General features: G+C 39.5%; 1 protein-coding gene across 11 annotated transcripts in view; it reads left to right on the forward strand.

Moving 5' to 3' along the window:
• The window catches only part of Tjp1 (tight junction protein 1), a 241,058-nt gene that overhangs the window by 158,984 nt on the left and 55,033 nt on the right, over positions 1 to 27,041 (forward strand). For 10 of the 11 annotated variants that reach the window (XM_013123893.3, XM_013123894.3, XM_013123896.3 and 7 more), the window contains exon 3: positions 23,427 to 23,483. In XM_013123893.3, coding sequence (XP_012979347.3) covers positions 23,427 to 23,483 — 57 coding nt within the window. Of the gene's footprint in view, positions 1 to 7,447; positions 7,914 to 23,426; positions 23,484 to 27,041 lie in introns of those variants that run through there. The other variant, XM_013123899.3, reaches the window with a different exon arrangement.

Here is a 27,041-nt window from a genome sequence, read left to right on the forward strand (position 1 = left end):
TGCAGTGAATAGACACCATTAGTAAGACAGCTTACAGGAGGAAGAGTTTATTGGGGGCTTACAGTTTCAGAGGGTAAGTCATGGTCATCATTTTGTGGCATGGCAGCAGGCAGTTTGGCATGGCACTGGAGCATTATACCTTGAGACGGAATCACGAGGCAGTGGGAGAGAGCTAACTGGGAATGGTGTGGAACTTTGAAGACTCAAAGCCCAAACCTAGTAACACACCTCCTCCAATAAGGCCACACCCTCTAATCCTTCAAAGCAGTTCCACTAGTAGGGGACAGGCATTCAGATATATGAGCTTATGGTGGCCATTCTCATTCAAACCACCACAGGATGTTCACACAAACTTGAGCTTATGGAAAGTGCGGAAGTTAAGACTAATATGTTCAAAATAGATTTCCTAATATTTGGAGGGTAGGAGCCACTGATAAAGCTGGAAGAATATGGGTGAACTTCAGAGTTAACTTTCAAACCAAGGCATGGTGGCTCACATCTGTGATCTCAGCAATTAGGAGATGTGGGCAGAATGATCAGAAATTCAAGATCATCTTCAGCTACATGGTGAGTTCAAGGTAGTCTTGGATACATAAGATTGTCTTTAAAAAAAAAAGAGAAAAACAAAACAAAACAAGAGCTCAGTGGTAGAGTGTTTGTCTAGCATATGTGAGGCCCTGTTTTTACTTCCCAGAAATGTGGGAAGGTGGGAGAGTTAACTGGCAGAAATTGATATAGTTGAGTTAGTTGTACCAATGTGAACCAATACAGGTTCAGTGTTTTAAGGACATGCAAAATGCTAACAGCAGAAGAAAACACGTCCTCCTGCAAAATGTCCAGGGACTCCCAATACTGTCCTGTAAAGTTCTGCAGTACTTTTTATTTCACACACACACAGACACACACACACACACACACACACACACACACACACACACACGGAGTAGAGTGAGAGGAGGCTCAGAATGCATTCAATAGAAAATTCCTAAAGATCATTCTTTTGTATTCTCTTGTGTTGAACCAATAAAAGAAACAGTCAAATAGGACATAATGGGAAAAGTATATCAGGCAAATGATAGGATATTTTTACTAGATGAAGAAACACATAAAAGATCAAATAGGAATTCACATGCTTGCTTAGGGAAAGAGGGTAAATAGCTAAGCTTTTCTTGGAGGACAAGTTGGCAATATCAGTTAAATGGTTTCCTCTCTCTTTTCTCTCTCTCTTCTCTTCCTCCCTCACCCCACCTCTTTCTTTTTTGAGACAGGGTCTAAGCTAGTGTCCTTCAGTTTTCCAGCTGCCAGGATTGCAGAAACACCTCACTTGTCCAACTCTATTTTTATTTATCTTCACAAAAGCCCATACTTCAACCCTGAAATCTGTTTGAACCTCTCTTCTGGAGAAATACTTGCACATGCGTCTGAATATCAAATATAAGAATGTCAAGTTGGGCGGAATTTCAAGCTGGGTGGCAGTAGTGCACACCTTTAATCCCAGAACTCCAGAGGCAGAGGCAGGCAGATCTCTCAATTCAAGGGAAGGTTGGTCCACAGACCTAGTTCCAGGACAGCCAAGGCTGTACAGAGAACCCTGTCTTGAAAAACCAGAAAAAACATTGTAACATTATAATAACAGAAATTATCTTTGATAAACTACACTCTGTTTGCAGTATAGATTATTGAACATTTTATTTTATTAGTTTTTCTTTGCTTTTGTTTTTTCCAAGACAGGATTTCTTTGTACAGCCTTGACTGTTCTGAGCTAGGTCTGTAGACCAGGCTGGCCTTGAACTCACAGAGATCCACCTGCCTCTGGGTGCTGGGATTCTTCACCACCACCCAGCTGTCAGTTTTTTCTTTTTTAGACAAGGTTTCACTATGTCTCAAATATGTCTTGAGTTTACAGTTCATCTGCCTCAGTCTCCATAAGTTCTGGGACCATTGGCATATATTATCGTGCCTGACTCTTACACAGCCAATTTAAATGATAAAGCCAACTGTTTTAACAGATTACCAAGACTAGTACCAAGACTAGTATTAAATAAAAAACCGATGAAATTCAGAACAACAATGTAGTTTATATAACAAACACAAAAGTGTATATTCTTATTTGTTTCTCTGCTCCTATACACATACACAGAGATAGAGACAGACAGACACACACACACAAAGTCAAAGTGTAGAAAGCAGTCTGGAGACAAGCTTTCTATTTAGTATTAAATGATAGTATTCATGGGCAACTGGAATGTGAGCACAGTGGATTTTAAAGTGCATATTACTTGTGAAATTAAGGAGGAAGGTATATCCTGTAATTTGGGCATGCCTTAACACTGAGAAATAGCTTGTGGACTGCTCTGGAGGGGCTTGCTACCAATCGAACAGTATCTATAGGAAGACGTGAAATAAGCTCCACCCTGTATCTGGAACCTGATGAAAAATGAAAATCAGTGCCGGGAGGTGGTGGTGCAAGCCTTTAATACCAGCACTTGGGAGGCAGAGGCAGGCAGATCTCTATGAGTTCGAGGCCAGCCTGGTCTACACAGAGAGTTCCAGGACAGGCTCCAAAGCTACACAGACAAACCCTGCCTCAATCCCCGCCCCCCCCAAACAAAGAGGAAAATGAAAATTAGATCCTGTTCCCAATATAAGAAAAAGTGCCAGTAAAGCTATTTCTTACAGCCTAAACCTGGTGGTGTTCTTTTCCTTCAGTGGTTGCCATCATGATTTGTCAGATTTATGTGCTAATCAATGTAACTCTAAGTAGAGAGAAATTTAAAATGTAAAATATTAGCACAAATTTTATCAGCTCGTTTTTTTTTTATAACTCCAGTTTTAAATGTCAGTCTCAGAGATTCTAGTTCCTATGAGGAGTTGCTACAACCCAAATGTTGTGGCTTGACCCTGGCGGATGCTTCAAGCTGGCCAGAAGTGATCAGCATAGCCAGACTTAGGAAGGTTGGAAAGAGCCCGTGGACATCCCATCTGCAGGAACACAGCCAGTCCTGGCCTGGCAGGCATGCAAGAAGCACTGGTTTTCCCAGGAACCAGGTCCCACGTCTGTGTGTGCTAGGCCTGCTGGCTTGCTGGGATCCCCTCCCCAAAAGCCTTGAAATACCTTTCTGAGCATTAGGTATGGAGAAACTGAGTCACCACTGTTCCCACAAAGGAAATACGGAGGATAACCCCCTTCACTAGATGGCTTGGTTATTCAGTCTAGGCTGGGCCAGAGGTTCATCTCCAACCAAGATGGACCTTCTAACCAGCTGCCCATCAGACATGAAGTGTCACTGCCTGCCCGAGGCTCTTGTGCTGCCAAATGTACTTGTCTGTACACACAGTAGCTCCTGTCCCTTGCTTAGATCCTTGCCAGAGGCAGAAACAATGACACACAGTTAGGTCAGGAAGAGCATAGACCTCCTGAGGTAGGGTAGCGGGTAGCCCAGACCCTCTTCTAGGAATTAGCTGGAGGTAGGATGATGTCACAACAGATGCCAAAGTCCCAAGGGCAACTTCCACTGTCTCAGACAAATTTATTTCCAAAGTACAGATCCCAAATGAAACCCAAGTTTCCAAACGGTAACCCCTACCTCCTCCCCAGTACAGGGTTCCTGTGCACTGGGCTCCTGTCCATGTGCACTGTTGTGAGCCTTGGAAGGTAGTCAGGGGGTATCAGTGGCTATTTTGTTCCTGCATTTTAAATGGGAGACAGTAGAGGAAGCTTGATAGACTTCTTTGGTCAACGAGAGATGAAGATGATAGAGACAGTGGAAAGGAGCATAGGGTGGGCTTCCCAGCCCCGGTGGGGGATTAGCAGAAGAGGTGATCCTTACTCAGGGTGGTTTATCAGTGATTTGACGGGGCGGAAGAGTTCCCATTCAGCAGCATCCCTTCCCCAGGGGGGTTTGGAGAAAAGATGCCTGGGTTGGGTAGAAGCGAACCATCAGGAGGGGTCAGAAGAGGCACAACAGATATGGGAAGAAAAGCACACAGTGTCCAGAGCTGAGCCAGGCAGCCTGTGCATTCATGGCATCACTGTAGCCTCCCAAGTTCTGTTTGTGGACTACTCAGGACCTCAAGAGAAAAAGCACCACTTGTCACAGTTGGAGGAAGGGTAGCTCCAAGAGACAGGTGTTTTTGTTTTTGAGACATGGTCTGGGATAGTCCAGTTGGAAGGATTCTTCCTTATTCTGAAGAGAATAAAGAAAGATTCGATTTTAGTGTTAATATGAGCTATAAAAAACATGAAATGACCAAGGGAACAATAAGGGAGGGTAGCTGGGGGGAAGATATGACACAAACATGATCTATGCATTTGTGGACATGTCACAGTGAAACCCATGATATGTGAAATTAATATTTACTTATGATAAAAATAAAATCACATTGATCATTAACAATATTGTTATTGCACTTAAATATATATTTATATAATCTAAAAGTTTAGTTAACTTTAAGTATGCAATTTATAATGTTTATTTTAAAATAAGATATAAGGGCTTGTGAAATGGCTCCACAGGTAAGTGAGCCTGATGACCTGAGTTTGATCCCTGGGACCTACTTGGTGGAAGGAAAGAACTGACTTCCTCACTCCCAAGTTGTCTTCTGACTTCCATATATGTACATGCATGTGCTTGACCAAATGTGTTCGAGTGCGCACCCGTGAGCGCGTGCACACACACACACACACACACACACACACACACACACGGAGAAGTAAATAAGTATAAACTAAAGATTGGGGTTGATAGCCATATATATGCATGCATGCATATATGCATATATGTATGTATGTCGACAGGTCTCTCTATGTAGCCTTGGCTATCCTGGAGCTCACTATGTAAACAAGCTGGCCTCAGAATCACTGAGGTCCTCCTGCTCCAGCCTCTGTCCTCTACTGGGGTTAAAGACGTACACACTAAGCCCAGTTTGTTTCAGGATTCTAGAAACCTGACAAGTCACAGAAAGTTTCTTCCCCATTTTGCTCTGCTCCGTGACATATGAAAGTCCTGAGGCCATTCACAGACTCTTTAGTGATGTGGTCTGGTCAAAACATTCAGTGAACGATACCCAACTGTTAATAGTGTTGATATATATATATATATATATATATATATATATATACACTCTTCAGTTGCGTTATCAAGATCTCCTTATGGTGCCCAACATTTCCTCTTTCCTTTTCAAAAGTAAACACACAACTCTTACCAAAAGCAACATTAATGAAGTTTTTTAGAGACTGTTGATGTTTTTTGTTTTGTTTTTACAGTGGCAACAAAAATACATGATGTAAAATATAAGTGTAGGTGTAGTTAACTGAGTCAAGGCTGTTTTATTAAGTAATTCTAAAGACTCTAAATGCTTAGTGCTTCTTGCATTCTGACCACAGACACCAGAAATCCCACAGGAAGTTGTGCTTCTGAGTGTTGTGGTTTTCAGTTTCCTGTTCCTCTGTACTAGATCAGAAAGAAATCTGTACACAAAGGGAAATTCTTGATTGAACTTTCATGTAACTCTAAGAGATTCTCTAACTCATTTGAATTTCTTTCCTTTTGATTTAAACCTAGAGAAAATGTAGCCACATTCATCTGTACTCATTAATGTCATGGTATGCTTTGAAAACTTTTTTGGTGTTCAGTGGATAAGGGTGTGTCTCAGAGATTATGCTATATTCTGTCTACTGCATTTTGAAGCACCTCCCCCTCCAGATAAACTGTAAGGTGGGGGCTAGGTTCCTGACAACAGTGTTTTTCTTTAAAATGATGTTCTTATTTCTTTATTTTTATTAGCATACAAATTAATAGGTGTCATTATGGCATCTTCACTTCTATAAATGAAAGGAACTTCCCTTGCTATTTGGAGAAGACACACAAATATAGTTTGGTTTAGATATTAAGAATTACCTAGTATAACATACAGTTCAACTTAGATAATGTAATTCCATTATTCAAAATACCACTGGAAATTTTTAAAATGTTAACTGGAAATTTTTAATTGATACACTTTTTAAAGCAAAGTATTATGAAAGTGAAATGTTTTTACTTGATTTCATTTTTTAAAAAGCCATGACAAAGATCAATCATGTGTATTGTATTTGAGACAAATTGCAGATATCTACCATTTAATTCACACAGTGGGAGACTTGATAGAAGATTGACCAATGAGAAAAGGGGAAAAGTGTGCATATGAAACACCCTGTCGGTCCCTAGACAGGCTTGCAGAATGCATCTTATTGAATGTTAATGCACTGACGTGAAAGACCTTCAATAACCACTTTCTAGAATACAGCACACCTAAGTGTTTTGTGACGCTGCTTTCTCATAGGAAAAACTTAATCACCAGTAAGAGAACACAGGGCACTTTGCCATTGAAACAATCGCATGCATTATGACTAAAACAAAAAATGACTTTAATTGTTTTCATTCATGGCAAGAAATAGGGTTTGGTTTGCATAATGTTCTTTTCTAGTTCAACTAGCTTAGAGTTGCAAAATACATGATTTTGAAATCTCAATTGTCATATATGAATATTTCTTAGTTAGAATTAAGTTTGATTCTGTTGTGCAGTTGAATTCTAAAAACTATTGTTTAAAACCCTATGTTTCTGTTCTACTTCACCTTTCGTGGCTATCGTAGCATTATAACAGGTACTTTAAGGATGTTATTTAATGTTACTAAAATTTTTTGATATTTGTGAAGAGCTTTGCAGTATACAGAGTGTAACTTCATGAAGCTCGAAGTGGTTCATCAAGGCAGTTGGCCTAAGTTTGCGCAATGGCAGATTGAACTGGTGGTGAGTTCCGCGTGTACTTACATACTTTTTTAGGTTCAGCTTGAGCTGGAGGACATGGTTCAGAAAAGCAGGCAGCCTGATCTATCTCTTCAGAGGCCAAGAATTTCAGCAATCTTGATAGCCCCAAAATGTCTAGGGAGGCATGAGAAAGTGGCTGGGATTATCCCTGGATGCCCAGATCTGTAACTTGGTTTATTTAAGGCAGTTGGCTTGTTCTGAGCCTGCTAGAGCATTTCTGATGTACTTCAAACAAAAACACATCTCACTTCAATAGGGTAACAATGCCCAGACACGTGGTGACATTTGTGACCACTGTTACTTGCGAGGTTAAGGAAACCACAGTCAGGTATTGGCCAGGCCCGCCTTTCCTGCCACACTCCTGCGTGGGACTGATCCGGGGTGGCTGGCTGCGGAAGAGAGTAGACAAGTTTCCGTAGGGAGTCGAAAAGCTTTAGTACACAGGGGTTTAGGGTTCTGGGGGGCCGGGGGGAGGCGAATCCTGCCGAATCTTTGATAAAAAGCAAACAGGATGGCTCGCGCGGCAGCGGAAACCGACTAGCAAGTTACTAGGAGAGCTGAGCCTTTCCTTCCGCGCGGGGGTCGGAGCCAGCCTGGCCCCGCCCCTCGCCGAGGCCCCGCCCCCGCCGGCTGGGCATGCTCAGTGGCCCGGTCCGGCAGGTTTTGCGTGGCTGCTTGAGTTGCCCGCGACGGCTCTGCCCGCCGACGGCACGTCTCTCGGCGGCCGCGCGTTCCGGGGAAGTTACGTGCGGGAGCAGGCTTCTGAGGAGACGCCCGAGGGCGGAGAGGACAGCCGGGGGTCCCGGCGCTGCGGAGCGGCGAGCGGGCCGAGGGCGGCGGAGGCCGAGCAGGCGGCCGGGTGTGCCCCGCGGAGAAGCCCGGGCGGGGCGGACGCTTCCCGGACTTTTGTCCCAGTTGAATCCCCACCCCGTGGGCCGGGCCTTTCCGGCCGCCCCCGCCCCTGCCCCGCTCGTCCCCGGGAGATGTTTTTGCGGACGGTGGCGTGAGGAGCGGGCGGGCGGGCCGGCGGCGCGGAGTTTCGGGTCCGAGGAGCCTCGCGCGGCGCCGAGAGAGACAAGATGTCCGCCAGGGCCGCGGCCGCTAAGGTGAGGGCTCACGGCCGGCGGGGCTGCGGGCGGGGCGGTGGGGGCCGGGGGACCCGCGGGGGGACCTCGCCCCGCCCTCCCCGCGGGCGGCAGCCGGGGGCGTCGGTGGCGGGGCGGGAAGGGGAGGCAGCGGAGGAGGGCGGGCTGGGGACGCGCCCGCCGCCCGGGCAGGTGCACGACTGCCGGTGCCTGGCTCCGGCTCGCGCTGCGAGGCGACGTGCAACAGGTCTCGCGCCTGGAAAGTCGCCCCGGGTGAGGGTTCTCAGGTCCCCGAGAGCGTGTCCGCGGAGACCCGGGGGTGTCACCTGCAGCAGGCCGGTGGGTAGCCGGGGCTGTCTCCGGAGGAGTGGTTGGTACCCGGCGAAACCCTGTAGTTTCGATCTGATGTCACCCGCTGCGGTATGCGCAGTGGCAGCGATAAAGCTTCGAGACAGCAAAACACTCAGCTCGAGAGGAGCTAAGATTTTTTTTTCTGAGGTTTATTATTTGTGTGAGGCAACAGAGGAGGAAAGTTTTTAACACCTTTAATTTCAACTTTCAAAAGTATCACATGGACAATAAGATGAACTCAACAACAGAAAATACCCGGTGAATTCTGTCCAAAACAACTTTCCGATCCATTTTCCCGTGTGTTTTGAAGTGTGTTTATTGACACATGCCTTATATTATTAAGTACTGCATTAAGCTAAACATTTTAAAAGCGAGTTAGAATTCTTCCCTTTTGTTCATTTTAATTCTTTTTGAAATAACATCCTACAGTGCTTATTCTTTCAAACAATGACAGGAACACAAAATGTGATGAGTGAAAGAACTCCATTTAAAAAAATCCATTACTCAAGCAGCTGAAGACAGGTGGCTATTTTATGTATTTTTCTATTTGAAATACTTAATCATAACCTTTGGGAGCAGATAGAAGGACGTTTCTGAATTCTTAATAGGATCTTGTCTTTTGGCTGGCAGTAGTTACCGGTTACGGTTAGAAGTGAATAGATTGTTTTAAGGAATGGAATATTCTTCCTTTAGTAATAATTTAGTTTGTATCTGTTTTGAAAGCACATTGATGAGCGATCTAAACGTTAAGACTGGGACCAAAAACTAGAATCAGTGCAACATTTTGTTACTTATTAAAACATAAAACATGTTATTTACCTTTGCTGGGACTTCCTGGGGAGGAAGACTTTGTTGCCATTTTACACAGAATATCACTTTGTTCAAAGTGTGAGCCCTGGTACTTGTTATTCAAGACAGCACACTTGGAAAGTGTTATTACTTAGAGAAGTGTTTCCAATATCTTGCTATGGCAAGGTGATTTAGAAGGTGTGCTTACACATAAATTATGATATTGAGATTTTTTATGGAACATGGCAATGCTTCTCTAGTTAAATATTTGCATTCTTAACTAGTAATTGAAGGATTATTTTCTTGGATGCTGTATTAGGGGCGCACTTTGAAGTCTACATAAAGCTAGACCCACCATAAGTGAACAGGTAAATGCAGTGCTAACCAGTTGTTTCCCTAAGTCACATTTAATATTCTCAGAGGATCAAAAATGTGAAAGAGCTCAACTGTGTCAGTACTTTACATAAGGTGCTTTTATTTCTCCTACCCCTGGTAAAATGTTTTACAGACATGAATTCTGCAGCACAACAGTTGTAGAGCTTTCGTCTAAACCAATGCTTTTGATTCTGTGTTTTTGTAATGGTTGAGTAGTTTTCCTCTTGCTGCTCAGGTCATCATTGCCTTTTTGAGGAGATGTTTGGCTTGTTTCCAGGATATTGTTACTGCAATGAGTACACTTTAAATAATTGTATTTATATTTTTTGTATCTGTCCGCTTACTACTGTATGGCAAATTCTTAAAAATGAAATTGCTATGTCAAAGAGTTCATTTGAAATTTTGATATACCCATGAAAATCTTCCTCCAGAGCCTATACTTAAGAATAAATACAACAAATGATGGTTTGTTGCCCAAATCTAGGAGAATCAAACTCTGTGGGTAAAGAGAGTCAGAACTGACCTGTGGTCCCTGAATTGATGTTTAAGTGCAGCACAGTTCCAAGTAGAGTTCCAATGTGGTATTATAGACAACAATGATAGCTTGATGTTTATCTTACCACATGAATGAATGGAGGGAGAAAGTCCTTTCAGAAAATCTAATGTATTATAAATTCAGAGTACTTTACTAGGTTATTGGTTCAGGAGTAGACAATGGCATCACGAAGCCATAAACAAACAAGCAAATAAAGCCTATTCAGAGATAAATAAATAATATTGGCTATTAGTGTTTGTGATCAACTTTTAATATGTGCTAAGGTTGTTCTGTGTGGGTAATTCTCACAGTAATGCTGTGAAAGTGTGCACACTTAGCCCAACAGAAGGGAAAACTATGAATATACGTCAAAATAAGCATAGATTATGGGGAAAGGATCCATTATTCAATAAATAAAACTACAAAGACTGGTATCTTAAAAAATCTTTTTTTGTAGTTGTTATTATTGTGGGTGTCTGATGGGAGTGCACACGTGCTGTGGCAACCCAGTGGATGACAATTTTGTGGCTTTGGTCAGTGTTGCATCTATGAGTCACAAGCACCTTTATCCACTAAGCCATCCTTCCTTTGCTGCTCCTCATGAAGTTTTGAGTGCTTGAAAAAATAAGTGAAAAAGCACTAGGAGAAAAGTGTAGAGAGACATAAGCTCTTGAGCTCACAACACACACACACACACACACAGGAATGTTTGAAAAGGGATTCTCTGTGCATGCTATTCAGCAAATAAAGGAAAAAGCCTTTTATGTGTATGATGTGTATCTGAGTTTGCAATGAATTTTGCTTACTAGTGTACTTGGTAACAGTTATTTGAAAGTTGAAAACAGAAATTTGGGTATGGTTCTCTGCCTTACTAAGTAACTAGATAAGAAAATAGTATTAGTAATTATTAGGAACATTTTCATTGGCTGACCCACCAACAGTTACTGAAGGGAGTTGAATGGTTTCTGGAATTTCAAGTTGTATCACTTTGGAGAAACAGTAAAAATTATTGTGCCTTTCTTGGCTAGCTTATTGTTTTGCTGTGTAATGAAATGCTTGTATCGGAGAAACAGTTTTGTTTTTCCTAGTGACTATATCTGAAATAATGTAGATGGGTATAAAAATGATTTACACATTTTTTTTAAACCATTGCTCTATTTATTGTAAGGGTTCTTAGGAATCTTTATCAAGTGAGGCAGAGTGAGTTTTTTCAGTAGCTGAACATTTTTGAAAGTTAACTGCAGAAAATATCTAAGTTAATGTGCAAAACTTATTCCACCAGTCTTAAAGGATAGGGATTGTTTGCTGAGCAACTATTAAACACGTTTTAGTTTGATCAGTGAGTATTTGCTTCATATACTTGAAGAGTAGGGCTTAAGATTTTCACTTTATTGAGCCACCATCTATGATCTTTGTTCTACAGATACCCCCCCCCCCCAGTTTGTACAGTAGTTTTCAGCGGGGTGTAGTATTTTAGGCACAGGCTTTTAAGTATATAGGTGTGTTCAGCATTTTAGATGCCATTCATTAAAGCTTTATTCATGTAAGTTGGCTGGTAGTCCTCATTATATTATGTAGCTTCATAACTTACTGATACAGTGCTGTTTTCCCCAATAGATGTTTTCATGGTAGGAGCTTGTAAAGTGAACTTTTATCTCAGATTTGAGGAAGAGTTCATGCTGCCTCTGGCTTGCTGTAGTGATAGTGTTAGCCCTACTCACCAATGGTAAGGAGCATGAACCAGTCTGTGGCTTTTAGGGCTATGTTGGGTATTTATAGAACTGTTTCTTGTTTGATTTGAGGGAAAAATTACAGTAGCTTCACTTTTTTTTTAAACCCTAGAATTGGGACTGTGCCTCAGATTTACCTGCTCTTTAATCCTTTTCTATTTAGAGACCTAATGTAAGTTCAGTACAGTTGTTAAGAGTAAATCAGAATAAATAAGATCACCATGCTGTTAGGGAACTATCTAAAAAGACATGTAGAAAAATCTATTTAAGCCAGGCGCACGCCTTTAATCCCAGCATTTGGGAGACAGAGGCAGGCGGATCTCTGAGTTCGAGGCTAGGCTGGACCGACAGCCTCCAAAATAATACAGAGAAACCCTGTCTCGTAAAAAAAACCAAAAAAAAAAAAAACCTATTTAAAAAATTTTTTGGTGGGTGTCTTTTAAAATAATAGTTTTGATGAAAATTTAGGAGGTTCAATTTTGTTTCTTGGTTTAGCTTTAATATGTTAATAATTCAGTCTTCTGAAAGACAAGAGTTGGCTTTAAATTCCTGTGACATCCATCCTCATGTGCCTAGCTGTAGAATATCCCAGGTCTGTAAGCTTGCAGTCACACTCACTCCAAGTCCCTCTGAGCCACCTAGTAATGATAACAAGCTTGGGGGTGAGGGAGTGCAGGGGCAGAACTGCTAACTGTTGTTATACAGAATTTTTATCAAATGTCAATTAAAATTAAAAGATAGCTTTTATTTAGAATGATATTCCTGAAATATTTTACTGCAATTTGTTTTCAACTCCAAACTTTGAAAGGCAATGTCAAAAATAAATGAACAAAGAAAAACAAAAACACCCCCCCCAAATCCAACAACAGAAAAAAATCTTAGAAGTTTGGCAACAATTACTCTGGGAGGAATAGATATTAGGATAGTTTACAAGTTTCAAGCTTGCTCTGTTTCTGAGTTAGCATTTCCTTTTGTAAGCCAACAATAAAAATAGGCCTTTTGCTATCTTTGACCTAGAGTGCTGCTTAATTTATTTATTACAGAGAAGAGTGGCTTCAGGTTTCTCCTTTATGTGCCAACTATTCCATTTCTTCTTACGCAGATAAATTCTTTATAATGAGTGAGAAGCTTGGGTAGGTATGAAGTCAGGAGTTTCATCTTATAACCCAAAAGTGGATAAAATAATTGGATTCTGAATGATTGACTGTATAGTTCACTGGAAAGCCAGTGATGCCAAACTTTGTAGCATAAAATACACCATTGGTGGTATAAACAGGCGCTGAGCTATTGTATTTATAGTATATTGTACTAAATCTTAACTTTGGGAAACATTGAAAGATTACATGTTATTAGGTTTTGTCACGTGTGTATTCTAGTTATGTGTCAGAACAAGGTGTTTCTGTGCTAGTAGAATACTAGGAAGTCAATCGGCTGACACATGAACTCACTTGAGTTTATCTTGCACACAAAGAAGGTCAAAATAAAGAATGTTTTCTGAGCCTGGCAGTGGTGGCACATGCCTTTAGTCCCAGCACTCGGGAGGCAGAGGCAGGCAGATTTCAGTGAGTTTGTGACCAACCTGGTTACAAGAACTAGTTAGTTCCAGGACAGACTCCAAAGCCACAGAGAAACCCTGTCTCAACCCCCCCCCCCGAAAAAAAGGATGTTTTCTGTGGATAGTAATTAGGAACAAAAGTTTCAAGTAAATTGATTTCAGTTATCTGAAATCTTCTATGTTTTGTTTGTTTTTGTTTGTTTTAAATAGAGTGCATTCCCAAGATAAAGATTTCCTTTTTCAGCCAGGTGGTGTTGAAATCCCATCTTAAATCCCAGCATTCAGGAGGCAGAAGCATGTGGAACTTTGTGCGTTGGAGGCCAGTCTGCAGACTGAGTTGGGGACAGCCAGAGCTACACAGAGAGATAGTGTCTCAGAAAAATAAAATAAAAACTCCATTTTCTTCTTTGACTGTTTTGATATTGGTGTTGGTGTTTTAAAAGAAACTTTGTTATTATTATTGTTTTGAGGTGAGTTTTCATAAAACTGGGATTGATCCCAGACTCATAGTATAGCTGAAGTTAGCCCTGAATTCATTTCTTCCTGTGTCCCTACCCACTGCCAATTACTGGTGTTATTGGCGTGAGCTGTCAGCTTTTAAAACAATTCAGATGATTGCATATATGTTAAATTTATAATTAAATCCCTTTAAATTTTTTTTGTTTACTTAATTTTTATGTGCATTGATGTTTTGCCTACATGTATGTCTGCTCGAGGGTGTTGGATTTTCTGGAATTGGAGTTACAGTTGTGCGTTGCCATTTCTCCAACTCCCCTAATTAAATCTTTTTTGTTTGTTTTTGAGGCAGGTTTGCTCTGTGTAGCCCTGGATATCCTGGAACTCACTCTGTAGACCTTGAACTGAGAGACCTGCCTGCCTCTGCTTGGAAGTGCTAGGATTAAAGTTATGGGCCATCACCAACAGCTAATTAAATCTTTTAATTCTGGAATTTAGAAGGATGCAAAGAATGATTAGTTGTTTTTGTTAACACTTGAGTGCATTTTGGTTTAGTTCTGTGTTCTTTAGAAGTTTATAATACTAGTCATTGTGGCGCATGCCTTTAAACCTAGCACTTAGAAGGCAAAGGCTGGCCAGCTTGATCTATACCAGGACAGACAGGTCTACATAGAGAAATTCTGTCTTGGAAAAACCAAAAGAAAAAAAAAAAGTTTATAGTGTTCAGCTGCTCTATCTATAGTGTAATGATCAGTTTTAAAGCTTGTAATTCATTGTATAAAAACCAAAGAATTTTGGGCTGGGTGTATCTCTCCGAGTGCTTGCTTGTCTGGCATGCACAAGACCCACCCAGTGTTCAGTCCCTAGTACTGCATGAAATGGATGTGCAGTGTATGCCTGTAGTCCTAGCTCTGGGAAGGTAGAGACCCGAGGGTCAGTAGCTAAGGTCATTCTTATCTGTGTAAGGCGTCCAAACTGTCTCTCGGACTACTTGATCTATCTAGGCTGACCTTGAACTTGTTATGTGGTCCAGACTGATTTTGAACACGTAGTTCTGCCTCAGCTTCCTGGGTGCTGTAATTACAAGACTATTCCATTTTACCTAGCCTGTTTTCATAGCCTTTTATTTATTGTAGGAAGACTTCTTGCCTTATTGACTTTGGGAGGAGAAAAGTAGGTTAAGTTGTGTTTTTGTACTGGTTGAATATTGTGCAAAAAGAATATTATCTGAACAAATTATTTAGCTTTTGGAGTTCTAACAGTTGTGTGAAAGCTACTTTTGGTTAGTTTTAATTTTGAGAGTATTTTAATATTTTATGATTAAATCTTAAATCCGTAGCGAGCATCCCCTTACTTGACTCAAACCTCCAATCAAGAAATAATATGTATTTTAGACAAAAACATATCTTTCAAAAAATCTTTTCCAGTATCATAGAAAAGGACTTTAGAACATTTATTCAATAATTTATTTATTTTTAGTTGTAGTGGACTATTTAATCAAACAAAAATATACTATACTGATGCTATTTGCCTATAAAATTAAAAATGAATGGGCATTGAAAATAGGTTCTGCATTTATGTTGTGTGCTGACTCACAGATACTGAACTTATTGTTTCATAGATATGCTATTTGATCTTTACAGTTCTATTCAGTACTGCTATTCTCTTTTATAGGTGAAGGATCCAAGGTTAATTCATTTTCTGTAGTTAGTTATGCATCTGATTATAAGTCAGATATATGTGTACATTTACATGCTCCTGTGTTCTAGATGAGCATCAGGCGAACATTAGTATGTCTTAGGTGAGTCAGACTGGACAAGTCGCATGAGTCATGAAAGCTTTCTGTATTTGTTGGAAGCAAGCTGCAGTGAAGGACGCAGCTATTGAAGCTCTAACTGGTTCTTTTCCTGGGGTCAGACAAGCTGGATCTTCCAGTTTTTCAAAATAGATTATAAATCTGGATTTTGACGTAAATGCCTTGACTTAAAGTTAGCCAGCTCAATTCATTTTTTTTAAATCTTCTTACTGTGAAACATAATTAATATTATGAACATAGTATTAATGTATAAAATGGCATTAAGCAAATGTACATAAGTGAATTATAAAGTGGGTATCCATATTAAACACTACGTACCTGTCAGCAGGCTGGATTCTGTACAGCAAAAAGTCCAGTAAGATAAGGACTTAAAGAATATGACCACTGGATAAGCTGAAGGTTCTTCCACTTACTGAGTTTAGGGTCTAAGTTTTGAATTTTGGGGGTTCTATCTATCATTAGCTACTTTCTCACCTACTTAAAAGGGAGCAGGAGTAGAAAATACAAATTGTACCCAGCTCAGACAGTTGTATACTCAACAGAGAACCTAGCACATGGTAAGTTACCATGATTGACACTTTTTTGTTTTTGTTTTTCAAGACGGGGTTTCTCAGTGTAACAGCCCTAGCTGTCTTGGAACTCGCTTTGTAGATCAGGCTGGTTTCAAATTCACAGAGATCCTCCTGCCTCTGTTTCCCGAGTATGGGGATCAAAGAAGTACGCCACCACTGTCCAGATGATTGACACTTTTTTTTTTTTTTTTTGGTTTTTTCGAGACAGGGTTTCCCTGTGGCTTTGGAGGCTGTCCTGGAACTCACTTTGTAGACCAGGCTGGCCTCGAACTCACAGAGATCCGCCTGCCTCTGCCTCCCGAGTGCTGGGATTAAAGGTGTGCGCCACCAACGCCCGGCTGATTGACACTTCTTTTAAAAACATAATAAATATTGGAGAAAGTCACATAGGAATTATGATTGGGTTTATTTATGTACAAAGTTAATTCATGCCTAGTTTAATGGATTAGGCAATAGAGCCTTTGAAGTTCATTACAAATCCGGTATATATGGCTTAGTTTGGATATTCACCTTAGTGGTGAGTGATTGATTAGCAAGTCTTTCAGTTTTTAATCTCCTGAGCACCTCTGATCTTTTCATGTAGTCTACCTGTATTTTCTGCCATTTACTATCTTTCTCCTTTCACATATGTAACATACACACTAATTCTCTTTGGAGTACTATAGTGGCCTTCTAAAGAATATCTTAGGAACAGCTTTTCCAAAATGAATCTCTTTTTTTTTGTCCGTTGATAGTTCCATATAAGTATATGATGTATCTTGATCATAGTCAGCCCAAGTCTCCCTATCTTCGCCCCCCCCATACATTGAGTGCAGTTAGTACTGATTGTATGTATGCACATAGGCTTAGGGGTGTTGGCCAGGGCATGGACCACTTACCAGTGACCACATCTCCCAAGAGAAATAACTTCCCTTTTCCGGTAAGGAAGAACTCCTTAGCTAAGGGTGGAGTCTCAGGAGCCCTCACCTACCCATGCGTGGTTGTGTGCAAATAACCACAGCTTCTGTGAGTTTGTGAGTTCAGAAGGCAGTATTTCACAGCACCTCTTCATCCTCTGGCTCCTAAGTTTTTTGTGCCTTCTATTCCATGGTGTTCTCTGAGCTGTAAAAGTAATCTTTTCAAAATCTAAGTGTTATGATTAGTTTTTCTGTCACTTCTAAAACTCACAAACATTCACTCATTCTAAATTTTCTATGTTTACTGGCTTTAGGTAGTAAAAGATTGAAATTGGTCCGTAAACTATTACTGGGTTATTGGGCCGTTGTCCACATGAGTGACCTCATCTTTTATATTTCTCTTTGCCCTCTGTTGACAGACTTTACTTTCCTCTTCTCATTTATTGAAGTGTCTGTATGTGTGCATTTTGCTCATGGAGACCAGAGGGTGTCAGATCCCCTGGAGCTGGAGTTCCCAGGGGGTTGTGAGCTCCTTGAGATGGGTATTTGGAGCCTAACTTTGGTCCTTTGAAAGAGTTGTAAGCTTGCTTACTTAACCTCTGAGGCATCTCTTCCAACCCCTCCTCAGTTCTATCATGCACTAGCTGCCAGGTTTCTCTTTGTTCCTCTCAGGACACTGGTTTTCTTTCTTGGTAGTGTTTAAGTCCATGCTTATATGTCAAGTCAGGAAGTGTTTGGGTCAAATTTGTCTCTCACTAGAGTAAGCTCTGGGAGATGCATGGTCATATTTGATTGTGCCTGGTTATTTGCAGAGCTTAATACAGTATCAGCCCATAATAAATGCAGATGTTTTGCCAGGGATTGAGCTTTTGATTCGACTGCTTTCTTTACCTGGAATGTCTCCCACATCCATCCTTCACTCATCTCTTTGGTTTCTCTTTTCCACAAGAGATTTGTCCTGAGCCCAGAAACTGGGTCAGAACCCAGGAGTGTCAAGACCCTATCTATGCTATCTTTCCACCACATAGAACTCATACCTGATTGTCTGCTGGCTAATTGACAGTGTTAACTTTTTCGACAGTTACATACTTACTTGTTGTATTAGACAATCTTTTAAAATGCTCCTGTTAGATGCTTGCTTACCTCTAAGACTCCCTATACTTTTTCTTTTTCTGGAAAAGAAGGCAGCTGCTGAAGTAACTGGCCCAGGGAATTTTTCTTAGTGCTAGCTGAGTCATGGTAGGGGCACTCTTGGTTTGGGTCTGGTCAGATTAGTGATTTCTAGTTCCTTGAAGTTGTCTTTCTTTTTTAAATTGAAAAACCTTCCAAATGGAAATTATGTTGAATCTCTCATGTTATTTTCATTTTAGTACAGATACCAATTGATGAGCCCATTATCACATAACATTTTTGTTTGTTTTATAAGATCGTTCCCTCCACCCCTTCCTTCCCTTCTTAGCCTTCCATGTGGTCTCCTGTAGCCCAGGCTGGTCTTTAACTCTTGATGGACGTACTTGTGCCTGCCTCGAACTCTTCTTTCTCCTTCTCATATTCTCATAGAGAGAGGCATAGGTGATTACGCCTGGTGCTGTAAGTGGTATCAGATTCCAAGGTTTTTGTAGTTGTTGCTTAAATTTTTCTATTTTTTAAAAAGTGTTTGCCTAGATTTCTTAGTTCATTAGATGTCAACGGATAATGGTGTTTAAATTGTATTCTTTTGTGGTTTATTAGCTGGAATAGCTAAGAAAAAACTTCCTTTCATGTACTGTTTGGTTACCCAGTGGTACTGTTTGTATAAGAAAGACAGAATAAACACTTAGTCCCTTGTCAGTACCAGAAAAAAAAATGTACTGTAATTAACTGTTTCAATATTTATCTTTTTTAAAAAGGTAGACAAATGGGCAAATTATATATATTTGATTTAAATTTACCAGTTTCATTACAACTTTTATCAAGATACTTTAATTTGAAGTGTTTCTAACAATGCATTAAAGTAAAAAGATAGATCATGGTATATATAAGTTAATTTTTAAGTTGGATACATCTCTGCTTAGTTTCTGGAGCAAGGAGGAATCTTACCAATATCTAGGAGTTGGTTCAACTTCTGTGCCTGTATACTAGGGTAACTCTATCCTGACTACTTTTTTGTTTGCTTAATTTAAAACATGTTGTTTTGTGGCTTATAAGATTGGCAAATACAAAAACTTAAATATATGATTCTAAAGCCAACCATTTTCCTGTGGTTATATAAATATGCTGTTTTTTTTTTTTACAAAATTGCCATCTTTTTCATTTTCTACATGATTTTCTTTATTAAATTCTGAAATACTCTACAGAGGTATTATTGATTTCCCTGCCACTGTCAGTATTCTCACATATTTCTTATACAGTTTTGCTCATTTGTTACCTAATTTGGATCGAAACTTTATCCTGTAGTCACTGCACGCATATATTAATAACTGCTTGAATTCTTACATTTAACGAGTTGCTTTTTTCTTGCATTTGTGAATTTTGTTGAGTCCCTGATTGCTCTTGAAGTCTCTCTTCAGGACCTCATTCCATTGAACTTCAGATTGACCTGCTTTTACTACCTCTTGATATCTTAAACAATACCCTCAGATCATTACCACTATATGCCCTCTGCTATCTTTTAACACATATTTTATTCTCTATCATTGTACTACACCTGTAGAGCAGTGGTTAGAGTATGATGTGTATTTGAAAATTCACAGAGGGTCAGGATCCATTTCTATACTTCTTAGTTCCTGATTCAGTCTCACCCCAAGAAGTAGTCTTATGTTCTGCTTTAGGTAGAATAAAAAGCTAACAGCAACAAAAATAAAACACAAAACAAGATAAGAACAAACTTTAGAGCTCCAGGGAAAGTGGTAACAGTTCAGGTCGAAGAGTTGTTTTCAGGAGCCCAGAAATAGCAGGACCTGATTTTCCTAATGGAGCCATGCAGAAACTGTTCAGGATGTTTTAACGCTAATTTTCTGGGCATATATTTAGTATTATTTAAGGATCTAATACTTCTAAAGCTCATGGAAATTTTGTTCTTTTGTGATGTTAGATAATAAAGTATATCGATCTTGAATTGAGAGATCTTCAGTTCTTGTGTTTTGTTGTGTTCTCTGGACAGTAAATAGTGTTTTGTATTAGCTTCATTGGTTTTCATGTATTTTCACCAGCAACCTCTCAAGTTCTCTTCTTCTTTCCCTCCCCTGAAATAGTTGTGGCCTATAGGGTCATCTTAGTCCTTTGTAACTAGATACTGGTTTCAATGCTACAGGCTTGTAGATTGCCCTGAGATCCTTGTCTACCCTGGATCTCAGCCTTGATTGTATACCCACCTGCCTATTACCTGTGTCTCTACCCTGATGGTTCCCTGGGTACCTCAAATTAAGCACGTCTGAGACTGCATTTGTAATTGTTGCCTGCCCCTTCAGAGCTGCACCCCCCCCCATACCTCCCTCCTCACATTAACCCTCCTTTTTGCCTTGAATCTGCCTTCCACTTACCATCTTCAGAATGAACTCTGATTACACTGTTTGATTATCCAGACTTTATTAGTGTTTTCCCATTGAGTTTAATGTTCTCAACATTACATGGCATGTGTCTGGAGATTGCTGTTTTTCTGTTTAGCCCTCTCCCCTTTGCTTTCTTGTCAGTTCAGCTCTCCTGTCTTTCTCCCATTTGATTTGTGATTGGCCTAAAGGATGATGAAACTGCCTAGAATTAGGATCTAGAGTTGGCAGGAAGCCCTTCAGATTTGGTGATCTGAGTCGTGTATTTGCCAGCTGGAGCTTAGAACAAAGAAACCAAACAAACTCTTGGCAGATTCTGAAATAGCTTTTTTTGCTTCTTTAGAAATTATGATTCTAGTCAGTTGATACTGACTTAGAAGTATATGCAAAACTAACATAGCAGCCACGAATTGCAGTCACTTTTGATGCTAATTATTGAATTTGTAACCTATTTTTTTAGTATATTTTAATAAATGAACTTTTGGAACTGGGAAGACCTTTTTCCTTGAAATAATTCAGTCTAATTTCCTAATCTTATAGGTGAGGAAAACTCAGATCTCATTTCAAATTTATAGTAGATTTGGGTGCTGCTCTTACTTCTGGGCTAGCTCATTTTCTGTGTGTCTTGCATAGTTAATAGAGAATACTAGATGCAGAATTATCATGCTTGGTGGATTAATGTCCTGTTCCTTAGTTTCCTGCAAGCCTAAACACCTCAGAATGGGACTAGTGTTTTAACAGAAGCCCTTATGTAGGTTTTATGATTCAGCTTTAAAAAAAAGATTAACAATAAGTTTATCGCATGAAAATTAAGTTTGCACTTAAATTTACATGCACAAGTAATAGATGAGCATTATAAAACAGTACAGAAGGACTTAGAGTGAAGGCAAACCCTCCCCACTCTGCTTGTTTCTTTTCAAAGGCTCTTATATCTTAGGTATTCTTCCAGAGGATCTTCTCCCTAGTCTAAGGATCCAGCTCTCACTCGTTAATAATCATTTCCATCGTTTGATAAATGAAACCTTTAAAACAAAAAGTCCAACTAGAAACAAATATTTGAAGCTTCAAGTAAGCGGGATGTGAATGTAGTTTTAAATATGTTGCCAATTTATTATGAGTGGAAAAAGAACAAAAGGATAAAACACATGATGAGAAATATAACCACAGTCCCTTTATTCCAAGCTAATGAGTGTGAACCTTTTTCATATCTTTTTAACCTTCTCCCCACTTATACTTAAACAAAATTAGATTCAACAATACCCAAGCTGTTTTGTAGCTTGGATTTCTTTGCCTAACAATGTAAACTATGTGATGTTCACAACCCTGGGGAGAACCACATAGTTTTCATAAGATACTTACCAAGAAAAGTACCTGTTGTCAGATCATTACAGTTTGTACTGATAGAGAAAGGATTAAAAAGTCATTGAAGCCCTGCTACTAGTTAACAAAGCGGATCCAGAAAAACGGTTTAGAGCTACGCAAGCAGTTCCCATTGTTACTGTTAGCTGAGATTGCACAGACTGGCAGTTACTGCAGACATTTTATTATGTGTGTTTTAGTGGAACTGTTGATGTTTAATGATCCACTTATCACTGTCACTGATTCACATTGATAGTTGGGGGTTTGCGGAGGGTTTTTGGTGGTGTTGTTGTGTATGTATCTGGTCAGTTAATGTTTAAAACAAAACAACTTTGTGTCCAGGGGAGTCTCATTAAAAGAAAGTTTGCTGCTCACTATTGGAAGATTGAAACAAAAGCTGGGAAGGTTGGCAGATCTTACCTGAGTGAACAGAGAGATCCTTTCTCTTTCCTCCCGTATTCATTTGGGAGGAAAGTCAATCTAGTTGCTTTGAATTTAGGGAAGCAGGCTTTCTTTATAGGGGTTCATTTTCTAAGGTGGCATTAATCTTCAATTAAAATTACTGTGGGAAAAAAGAAATGGTCCCCTGGCACCTTGATGCTCAAGCATCTTGTGATGCTACTGGTGCCCATGTAACAGAAACAGATTTCACTTGTGAGAGATACATTTATAGTAATAGCTGATGAGAATGTCTCCTTTCACCTTATATTTTGATCACTGAAAAATCTATTTTAGAAATAAATACATGTAAGCACCCCAGTTTATTAAAAGTAATGTTAAGAGACTGTATTACTTTAAACCACCATGAGCAGTTAGCCCAGTTCAAAACAAATTTGCTTTAAAATTGTTAGTGTTTGTCTTTTAGATCATTTATTTTCTCCATGAGAGACAGTGTGGAAGGTAAACCTCAGCTACCCTGTGGTCTGGCTCAGATCTGCAAGAAGCTTGCATTGCTTTTTATGGTTCTTGAGGATGGGGACATGAGGGACTTGAGATTTTTGTTTTACTGGATTCATGCTTGTGATGCGTGTAACATAAAAACCTTGTGGCTGTAAATGAAGTTAGAGGAGGTGAGTCTGACATAGAACTGAAACTGGATGGAGCAGTATTGCTCGTGGTTTACACACCAATTAGATGCTTGTCATCTGTGTTCCTAGAACATGTATTTATACTGAGTTCAGAGGCATTTTGCCTTTTCTTGCCGTACACAGCATGAAGAATGTTCTTAAATATCCACGTAGATATTTCAAAACTGTTGCATCTTTTACTCGGGCCCGTCTGATGTTAAGAATGAAGTTGCTGACTTAGCTAGCTCAAACTTGATTTCTGCTTGTATTAAATGTAGAGCAGCATCTGTCCAAATTAAGTTAAAAACAAAGGAAGTTCCTGTCTCTTAAAACAAAAATAAACAACCTTTTCATAGTTAAGCATTTTCCAGAATACTTTTAATATCAACAGTGTAAATTTTGGTATTTTATTGTGCTAAGTTGTTTCTAGAATGCTTTCCTTTACTTTATTAAAACTTACTTTTTTTTGAAAAAGGTAAATGCTTTGTTTTCTTTTCCTTTATCAGAGCACAGCAATGGAGGAAACAGCTATATGGGAACAGCACACAGTGACGCTTCACAGGGTGAGTTTCTGCTGCAGTAAATAATCTGTGTTATAATTCAGGATACTGGCAGCTTTGAAAACAATAGGGGAAAGCCAGATGTCAGGAAGCCAAAAGAAAGGGGAAATTTTTTCTATATTCTTTTGTTTAAAATTAGATTTGTAATAAATTCTTCATTAAGGTCAAAAGTGAGCACGATTACTTTTTCACATATCCTTTTGTTTTTTCTTGTATATTTGCTATTTTTATCTCTGAATTTAAGTGATTTATTGCTTAGAATTTTGGATGAAAAGATAAAAGATTATACATTAAATTATAAACTAGTTGAAGATTTAGGATTTAATTTTAAAGCAAGTTATATTCCAAATAAAATCTTGAAAGGAGGCTTAGTATGTAGTTTAGTTAATAGTGTGTTTAGTTTTAGTATGCATGAAGCACTGAGTTCCATACCCATCTGAAATCCTGGCACTCAGGAGAGAGACAGGAGGATCAGAACTCAAGGCCATCCTTAGATACTTAGAAGGTTGGTGTGTGTGTGTGCAGTCTTGAAAGATAATTGTTCATTTGAAGCATGTACAATGTAAACAGTTGCAGATGGCCAGGAAAAGAGTAAGTACAGGGGAAATAAGAGCTTTGAAAACAGACTTGTCGTGTTTTAGAAATGGGGAAGTGACCCAGCCTGTTCTATAAAACCTTGGTGTTTACATGTTTGAAATGAGGCTAGGAGCTGGAGACATGGCTCAGCAGGAAATAGTGCCTGCTTTTCAAAAGGACTCAAGTTTTACTTCCTGTTGGGTTGCTCACAACTATCTGTAATTCCATCTCTGCAGACAGACAGACAGATAGACACACACCCCAAAACTTAAAAATTAGCTGAACGTGGTGTCACACACTTTTAATCTCAGCACTAGGGAGGCAGATATGGATCTCTCTGAGTTCAAGGCCAGCCTGTTATATGTAGAAAGTTTCAGGATGGCCAGGACTAAATAGAGAAAGCTTGTCTCAAAAAGAAAAAAACAAAAACAAAAACAAAACAAATAAAATGAGATGGCTAATGGCACCAATTCATGCTTCATCTGTTAAAACATGTCTCCCAAAATTCACCCCTTTTCTCTTTTTGAGCAGAGCTGACTCTACTGATGACTTTCCTGCTTTGAGAATGTTTAAATATATGTCATATGCCTTATACTGATTACTCCTGAGAAACTGACAAGGGGCAGTGGGGAAATCATGTTCCTGGACACTACCACTGATTATCTCATGAGTGTTTCAATCTGTACATAGTAATAATGAGTCAGTTCATTATTCAAATGCAGTGCTTTGGGGCAGATATGGTTGACCTTTATCTCACTAAATGAAGAAATCATTTTAACGATATATATCTTAACTTCTAGTTTGTAAAGCTGAACTATAGCTTCATGTTGTTTGAATTGTGCTTAATAGGTAGCATGTCAATCAGGTGTGTGACATAAAATAATTTTATACCTCATGTCTTTCATTTGGTTGGGATATACTGGCTTGGTAGCATTTTAAGTATTACATTAATTTTTCTTAATACCTTTGTCATTTTGGTTGGTATAATTTACATAACAGTAAATATATACTCATCTAGTATACATTTCTGAGTTTTGACAGTCACATAACCAATAGCACAGTAAAAACTCAGAGTGACTCCTTTAGACACCCTCTTACCTTTTGTAATCAGCCCTGTCCCTTTACTCTGCCTTGAGCCACTGATCTGTCTTTTTAAACTTTGACTTTTCCTGGGATGTCATATAAATGGATTCATGTAATAAGTCGCCTTTTGAGATGGACTTCATATGGTTAGATTAATGCATTTGAGACATAGTCTTGCCTGTGTTGGTATCTAGTTCCTGCTTATTACTAAATCCTAACACTTTGTATGAATATATAATAGTTACTCATCCTGTAGTTAATGGTACATTTAGGTTGTTTGCAGTTTTTGTTGATTATGAATGAATCTGCTTTAGCATATGGAGTTTTATATGAACATAACTACTTTCGTGGTAAATTGTTAGAAATGGAATGGCAGTGGGTTTTATGCTAACTGTTTAATTTTATAGAAAATCACCAGACTGGACAGGTCCTCTCACCAGCAATGGATGAGTCACTCAGTCGTCTCATTAACCCTGATACTGTCTGTCAGTTTTAACCATTGAGTTTAGCCATTCTAATAGATGTCTAGTGGTATCTCGGTGTAGCTCTTTTAGTTTGTTTTCTCTGTAGATTAATGTTGAATACCTTGTAATGATCAATCTTCATTGCCAAGTTGAATGGATTTGGAATCCTAGGAGGCAAACTGAGGCATGCCCGTGGAGATGTTTCTAAACAGGTTTTAACTGAGGAGGGAAGACCCACGCTGAATATGGGCAGTACCATTGCTGGGGTCCTGGGATTTATGGAGTACATGGTCTCCCCACTTCCCAATGGAACAGACTCTCCAGCTGCCTTACACACCAACCACCATGCCATCCCTGCCATGCTAGACTGTATTCTTATATCATGAGCCAGAATAAATCCACTCCTCCTTCTGTTACATTGATTCTTGTCAGATATTTTTCCATAGTGATGGATAACTAATACTTCATTCTCTATATAATCAAAAATCAGACTATGGGTCTGTCAAGCTAACTGCTGTGACCTTTTACATTTTAACTCAGAAAATATGTAAATTTTAATAATTTTAATTTTCCAAATATTCTTGAAAAGAGTTGCCAGATTCATCCTGTGGTTTATGATTTATTATTGTTGTTTTTTTTTGTTTGTTTGTTTGTTTGTTTTTTTTGAGACAGGGTTTCTCTGTAACTTTGAAGCCTGTCCTGAAACTAGCTCTGTAGACCGGGCCAGCCTCAAACTCACAGAGATCTGCCTGCCTCTGCCTCCCGAATGCTAATTCTGTAGTTTAAAAAAAAAACATGCAGTTCATTTTGTCACAAATGAACTCTGTTTCTATTAAGAGGGAGGCAGAGGCAGGCGCATCTCTGTGAGGTCAAGGCCAGGGTGTTCTACAAAGTGAATGCCAAGATAGTCAAAGCTCTGTTACACAGAGAAACCATGTCTTCAAAAACCACATTGGCTCTTGATGTTTTCATATTATCTTAAATGCCCAATTTCAGTGTTATTACAACAACACTAGCAGATATTAACAACTTTCAACAAGTTGGAACAATTGTAACAATTCAGAGTTCTGAGTTATGCCCTAGAAAAACATTTCCAGCAGCCTGGCAGGATTTATTCCTAGTGCATCCTGCAGGAACTTTACACCTTCCTAAGAATGCTGGAAAGCTGGGGTGTTGTCCTTGAGTTGGAGAGACTTTGGGTCTGGTTCATTTTAGTGTGATGTTTTTATTTTCAAGGTTTTTTTCTTTCTTTACTAATAAAGTTTATAAGACTAAATTTTTAAGTTAGAGTGGGGGCTATGTTTCTGGCAGGAGGTGAGGAAGTGCTGTCTTTTTGGTGAGGCAGAGACAATCTGGTGCTGTGTTCCCAGCACAACACTTAACACCTTTTGGAAACCAAAGAGCGATGGATTTGACATAGCCCTCTTATCTCTTTTTA

This window comes from Mesocricetus auratus, unplaced genomic scaffold (assembly GCF_017639785.1).
Source record: "Mesocricetus auratus isolate SY011 unplaced genomic scaffold, BCM_Maur_2.0 Super-Scaffold_4256, whole genome shotgun sequence".
Taxonomy (NCBI): domain Eukaryota; kingdom Metazoa; phylum Chordata; class Mammalia; order Rodentia; family Cricetidae; genus Mesocricetus; species Mesocricetus auratus.